This window comes from Nanorana parkeri, unplaced genomic scaffold, assembly GCF_000935625.1.
Source record: "Nanorana parkeri isolate BGI_ZX_2015 unplaced genomic scaffold, ASM93562v1 scaffold545, whole genome shotgun sequence".
In the NCBI taxonomy this organism is placed as follows: Eukaryota; Metazoa; Chordata; class Amphibia; order Anura; family Dicroglossidae; genus Nanorana; species Nanorana parkeri.
The window spans coordinates 38,862-45,441 of NW_017306813.1; the positions used below are offsets into that span (position 1 = coordinate 38,862).

At 47.9% G+C, this 6,580-nt stretch overlaps 1 protein-coding gene across 2 annotated transcripts in view; it reads left to right on the forward strand.

The window, feature by feature from the left end:
• The window catches only part of RAB3GAP1 (RAB3 GTPase activating protein catalytic subunit 1), a 114,981-nt gene that overhangs the window by 31,017 nt on the left and 77,384 nt on the right, over positions 1-6,580 (forward strand). For both annotated transcript variants that reach the window (XM_018561806.1, XM_018561808.1), the window contains exons 10-12: positions 3,228-3,296; positions 4,920-4,993; positions 6,175-6,267. In XM_018561806.1, the coding sequence (XP_018417308.1) occupies positions 3,228-3,296; positions 4,920-4,993; positions 6,175-6,267 (236 nt within the window). The remainder of the gene's footprint in view (positions 1-3,227; positions 3,297-4,919; positions 4,994-6,174; positions 6,268-6,580) is intronic.

Here is a 6,580-nt window from a genome sequence, read left to right on the forward strand (position 1 = left end):
TCTGTGGGGTCTCACCAGGGCTCTGAGGGGGCCTCACCAGGGTAGCAGGGTTCTGTGGGGTCTCACCAGGGCTCTGAGGGGCTCTCACCAGGGTAGCAGGGATCTGTGGGGTTTCACCAGGGTAGCAGGGTTCTGTGTAAACCAGGGTTCTGAGGGGGCCTCACCAGGGTAGCAGGGTTCTGTGGGGTCTCACCAGGGCTCTGAGGGGCTCTCACCAGGGTAGCAGGGATCTGTGGGGTTTCACCAGGGTAGCAGGGTTCTGTGGGGTCTCACCAGGGCTCTGAGGGGCTCTCACCAGGGTAGCAGGGATCTGTGGGGTTTCACCAGGGTAGCAGGGTTCTGTGGGGTCTCACCAGGGCTCTGAGGGGCTCTCACCAGGGTAGCAGGGATCTGTGGGGTTTCACCAGGGTAGCAGGGTTCTGTGGGGTCTCACCAGGGCTCTGAGGGGCTCTCACCAGGGTAGCAGGGATCTGTGGGGTTTCACCAGGGTAGCAGGGTTCTGTGGGGTCTCACCAGGGCTCTGAGGGGCTCTCACCAGGGTAGCAGGGATCTGTGGGGTTTCACCAGGGTAGCAGGGTTCTGTGGGGTCTCACCAGGGCTCTGAGGGGCTCTCACCAGGGTAGCAGGGATCTGTGGGGTTTCACCAGGGTAGCAGGGTTCTGTGGGGTCTCACCAGGGCTCTGAGGGGCTCTCACCAGGGTAGCAGGGATCTGTGGGGTTTCACCAGGGTAGCAGGGTTCTGTGGGGTCTCACCAGGGCTCTGAGGGGCTCTCACCAGGGTAGCAGGGATCTGTGGGGTTTCACCAGGGTAGCAGGGTTCTGTGGGGTCTCACCAGGGCTCTGAGGGGCTCTCACCAGGGTAGCAGGGATCTGTGGGGTTTCACCAGGGTAGCAGGGTTCTGTGGGGTCTCACCAGGGCTCTGAGGGGCTCTCACCAGGGTAGCAGGGATCTGTGGGGTTTCACCAGGGTAGCAGGGTTCTGTGGGGTCTCACCAGGGCTCTGAGGGGCTCTCACCAGGGTAGCAGGGATCTGTGGGGTTTCACCAGGGTAGCAGGGTTCTGTGGGGTCTCACCAGGGCTCTGAGGGGCTCTCACCAGGGTAGCAGGGATCTGTGGGGTTTCACCAGGGTAGCAGGGTTCTGTGGGGTCTCACCAGGGCTCTGAGGGGCTCTCACCAGGGTAGCAGGGATCTGTGGGGTTTCACCAGGGTAGCAGGGTTCTGTGGGGTCTCACCAGGGCTCTGAGGGGCTCTCACCAGGGTAGCAGGGATCTGTGGGGTTTCACCAGGGTAGCAGGGTTCTGTGGGGTCTCACCAGGGCTCTGAGGGGCTCTCACCAGGGTAGCAGGGATCTGTGGGGTTTCACCAGGGTAGCAGGGTTCTGTGGGGTCTCACCAGGGCTCTGAGGGGTCCTCACCAGGGTAGCAGGGTTCTGTGTAAACCAGGGCTCTCCACAGGGCTCTCACCTGCTTTTCACAAGGCTCTCCAGGCTGCCACTCCAGTACTGTGTGTGCTGTGCTGGCTGTGTCTTGAGGGCGTCTCCATCAGCGGCTGCAGTTAAACTCCGCCCTCCCAGCCAGAGATCCTCGTGCGGTGGATGGGAGGGAGGAGATCTCTTCTTATTGGCTGGTGGGCGGAGCTCCGTGCAGAAGACGAACCGATGATCCGCACCACGCCTCTGGGCCCTTGAGATTAATAACGTGCTGGATTAGTGTGATCCTAGTTCATTTTATTACTTCATTGCTGCGCTGTATGTGTATAGGCCGATGTAGTTGGATCTGTATGTGAGTTATAATTAATCGCAATTAATCGATTAAAATTTTTTTTGATTAATCAAACACGAAAATTTTAATCACTGACAGCCCTAATATTATTATTATTATACAGGATTTATATAGCGCCAGCAGTTTGCGCAGCGCTTTACAATATAAGGAAGATATTACAATCACAATACAATTCAAGACAAGATGGTAAGGAGGGCCGTGCCCCTGAGGGCTTACAGTCTAGAAGGGAGGGGGAAGTGATACATGAGGAGGTAGCTGTGTGGGGATGAATTGTTTAAGAATGTGATGGCTATATACTTACCAATCTGATGGGCGGTGAGTGATATCTGCTGCTGCCTTTGCTTTTCTGACACATCCAGATGTGTAGGATGGCGTAAGCTGCACTGGGCGCTCTGGCTTCCTCCAAGCAGCCCAGATGTCATTCCTGTGCTCTATATTGGCGTAGGGGCTAGTGGGAGGAAGCACAGCATCCAGTGGAGGGCACGCTATGCAGCACACCCAGAAGTGTTTGCAGCAGTGCCCAGAGGATAAATTCATCGGTCTCCCCGCATACAGGTAAGTATGCAACTTAATCTTATACAGGCGGCAGCTACTGGAAATATTTTTTATCACGGTCTGGTTCTCCTTCCTGTCTTGGCAACTACTGACACTAGGACAAGGGAGGTTTGGGCACTTTCCTCAAGCCTGAAGACAGGCGGTTGCGAATCCTTTGTATTGAATGTTTTTATTTGTAAAACAAAAAATGTGTGTGTATACTGCCCGTTCAGCATTGCAGTCATCGGAAGCCCGCCCCTCAGCGGGGCTGGCTTGCGATGATCGCAAGTACGATCTGCCTGTCCCAAGATGTACGTTTTTTAAATTACCTTACAACCATCGCAAGACAAAAGTCTTCCGATGGTTGTAAGGTGTGTGGCCAGCTTTAGGGTAAACTGCACAACCTAAGAGATATGTGTGGAACCCAGACATTACCAAAACAAAGAAAGCCCTCTTGGACGGAGGGGAATTGGGGAGTAAAAACAGACCAAGGGACTCTAGTGCTTAATTTTTCAGTTTTATTTAATATTTTCCCCTTTTTGTTTTTAGCTTTAGTTTGTTTGAGTCTGAATTTGTTGCCTAAAATCGGAGGTCAGAGGTCACCTGGAGTCTTAGAGCAATTGCCTGTCAACTGGCTAACATTACAAGACTGTATTTCTGTTTCTAAGGGCTTGTTCACACCAAATGCAGACCAGATCTGCATGAGTTTCTGCTCTTGCACTCCAGTGTGTTTTTCCACGTTCCGGGCCATTTTTTTAAAATCCTAAAATGGGCTTTCAGTGCGTTCCAGGGGGTTTGCATGTGTTTTGGTGCATTCCAGAGCAGCAAAAATAGGGCATTTTACAGTACTACATTTACATTATATTGTGTGTGTCTGTGTATAACTAGTTCTGTGTTTTTTTTCCTCCTAGTGAACTGCACTTAGCCACCACGTGGCCCTGTCTGACCGAAGGCATTATAGTGGATAACGATGTGTATTCGTGAGTATTTCTATTTTGATATCAAGTGTGTCCATGCTACCCTAGGCCCTTAGGGCCTGTTCACATGAGTTTCAGGTCCGGATCAGGTGCGCATCTGCAGACGCGGTGCTATGTGTTTTGCTGCGTTTTCGATGCGTTCCAGTTAAAAATATATATATTTTTTTTTTTTTGCTGGAGTGGTGCTGTCAGTATGTTAGCTGCAGTGCAGTGCATTTTTGACGCGTTTTGAGTTTCCGGACCGTTTCATGACCGTACAAAATGTGACATGCAGTATTTTTCTGTCGTAACCTGAGCGCACGTGAGAAGTGTAGCCCATAAAACACATAGGGATACATTGGGAGGGATACATTGGGATGCATTTTTAGTGCAGGAGCGTACGGATCAGGTCAGCACAGAAAACGGACGTCGTGTGAACAGGCCCTAAAGCTCTGTTGAGCTAGTATTAGGGGTTTGATACCTTGCTATAAAGTAATCAAGACACCGTATGCCGTCATATTCATAGGATGCATGTTGATTACTTGTCCCCATTCTGTACACAGAAAGTTCAGTTGAGCATTCCTAGCAGTAAACAAGGAAAATGTCTCTTCTAGCGACCTATGAAATGATTGTATTGAAACCTTAATGGCACTATGCATATAACTTTTTCTGCACATTGTGCATTAATGTAACACAAAACGAACCCATGTAAGGTAAAGCAATCCAGTTCCCTTAAATGTCTCCCTCCCCATCAGCACATACCGCTTGGCTTTGTTTTGCTACCATTCCATTCAGCTGCCAGGAACAAAGAAAATGCCAAGTACTTCTGGGTATGCAGAAGCATGTGACCCCATGTAGGGCAAAGCAATTGGTTCCCTTAAATGCCTCCTTCCCCATCAGCACATACACCTTTGCTACCATTCCATTTAGCTGCAGGGAACAAAGAAAATGCCCAGTACTTTTGGATATGGAGGAGCATGCGACCCAGTGTAGCCATGTGGGCTTTGGGGGATAGTCCTCAGCCCTGTGTAAGCTCCAGAATAATTCTGAGCCTACACATGGTTTCCATTCCTCACTCCTGATAACTGGGGGAACAAAGGAAAGGTAAATATGTGGTAGTGTGGAGGAGTATTAAAGCAAACCTGCGGCATGGACAAAGCACAGGTATGCATTATGTAGACTTGTCGTCACCAGTCAAAGCTGGTATTTATAAGAGAAGAACCTTTCAAGGGTACACTGACATCACCAGGGGTTGCTGGCTATATGTACCTTGGCTATGTTTATTCTTAGTCATAGGATAGCTGCCTCCTCATAAATAATAGTTAACCCCACAAACCATCTCCATGTGTAGAGTGTAGGTAGCTGCCATATTGAGTGAAGTACTGTCTATAAACACAATAGAACAGTTACACAGAGTGACCAGATTTGTGAGCTTATCATATTGATCATTTTCTTTTTAAATAAGGTAAATATTGGCCATGGAATTCAGGCTACTTTATAGATCATACTATTGAATTCCTGTGTAGAATAAAGCCTTTTGTAGTGCGGCATTAGTGACTCAGTCTGTGTCTCTCTACTGTTGTCCATCATTGTCTTCCTAAACACTTATTTTCCATTGCACTGAATCTGTTTTTTGTTCATGAACAGTGACTTGGATCCTCTTCAAGCTCCTCAGTGGTCTGTCCGAGTCAGAAAAGCAGATAACCCTCAGTGTATGCTAGGTAAGCAGTCATTTGCAGGATAACAGTGGAGTGAGTACTGGATGAGAGCTTGTCCATAGCAATCAATCACAAATTTGATGTAATTTCTTGTGCAGATAATGTAATTAAATGCAATGAGCAACACACCCCTGTTCTGTCTCTTGTTTGTGTTCTGCCTCTGAATTTTCACAGATCTTGCATGTTTAAATACAGCCCGTCAGCTGTTGTGTGTAGACAATGACTGTTTCTTGGCCTGATGATTAGTCAGGCAATGTCTGTATCGTCTTGCCACTGTTAACATTACAGGTTAGTTCACATATGAAAAAAAAGCCTATGTAGTCAACAAACCCCAGTAAGCTGGCTGTATGGCAATATCATCTTGCCACTGACATGAAAAGAGAACAATGTGGTAAGTGTTTTTCCCAATAGTTCTCTTTAGGGTCACGGGAGGACATATACTAGCATCCTCCCGTGACCTAAACCTCAGTATATTAGGGCTATTGCCCTCGATACACTGTGAGCGCTGCAGCCGGGTTGCATCCCGATATTACTGTCTGGATTCACCCAGCTGTGTGAGTGACAGCTGGCTCTGCCTATCTAGAGGCAGAGTCAGCTGTTCACCTTTAAAAAAAAAAAAAAATAGCCTATGTAGTCAAGATGCCTCCGTACATAGCAATGAACTAAGCAGATATTACAAATCTTGAGTAATGTATCTTCCGTACCTGTAGACCGTTTGGGTCCCCCCTCCAGAAGCCTGCCATAAAAACTCCCAATATTGTGCATAGCTGCTTTCGAGCGCAGTGCGCTGTCTCCCTCCTGTGCAACTGCGACAAGAGAGAGGGAGAGCACACTGCACATGCGTAGGTTCTGAACAGGGATGGAGCATCCAATGGCTGGCTAGTCCTGGAAACAGGAAACGAAGGAGCTATGCACAATATTGGGACTTTTTCGGAGAGGCTTTGGTGGGGGGCGCAAATGGCCTACAGATATGGAAAATATATTGCTATAGATTTTTAAGAGCCGCTTACTTTAGTGGTACTCACTGGGTCTTCTACCTATAACGCAGCTGATCTGAGCACACGTGTTCGTCGGAAAATGTTAAAATCAAAATCTAGCTCCTTGATCACATCGACATCACCTACTAATTTTTTTGGTTGCATTTGGTTGTTTTTTTTACTGACATTTCCGACCTTTTCTTTCAGGTGATTTTGTTACGGAGTTTTTCAAGCTTTGTCGGCGTAAAGAGTCAACTGATGAACTCCTCGGGAAATCTGCCTTTGAGGAGAATGGAAGAGGTAGTCATTGCAGCTGACATTATTGGTATTTTATTTTGCTGAGCCCAGATTTCTGCACAGAAAGATTATAATAGATTGATTTATCTCTTCACTCTCATGCCAAACTGTAGTTATAAGAATTTCTGCAAACCTGATCAGCTTGTAAATGATATGCTGCTCCTTTAAAGAGGACCTGTAATGTGAAAGCTGTGCTCCAAAAAAGGCAAGCTGAGAACAAAGGACTAGTTACCATTTCTCTCCCATTACTGACTTACCATGCCTAGTTCTACACTGTGTCTCTGTATGTGACAGGTTGGGGGGCATTTTGCTGAGA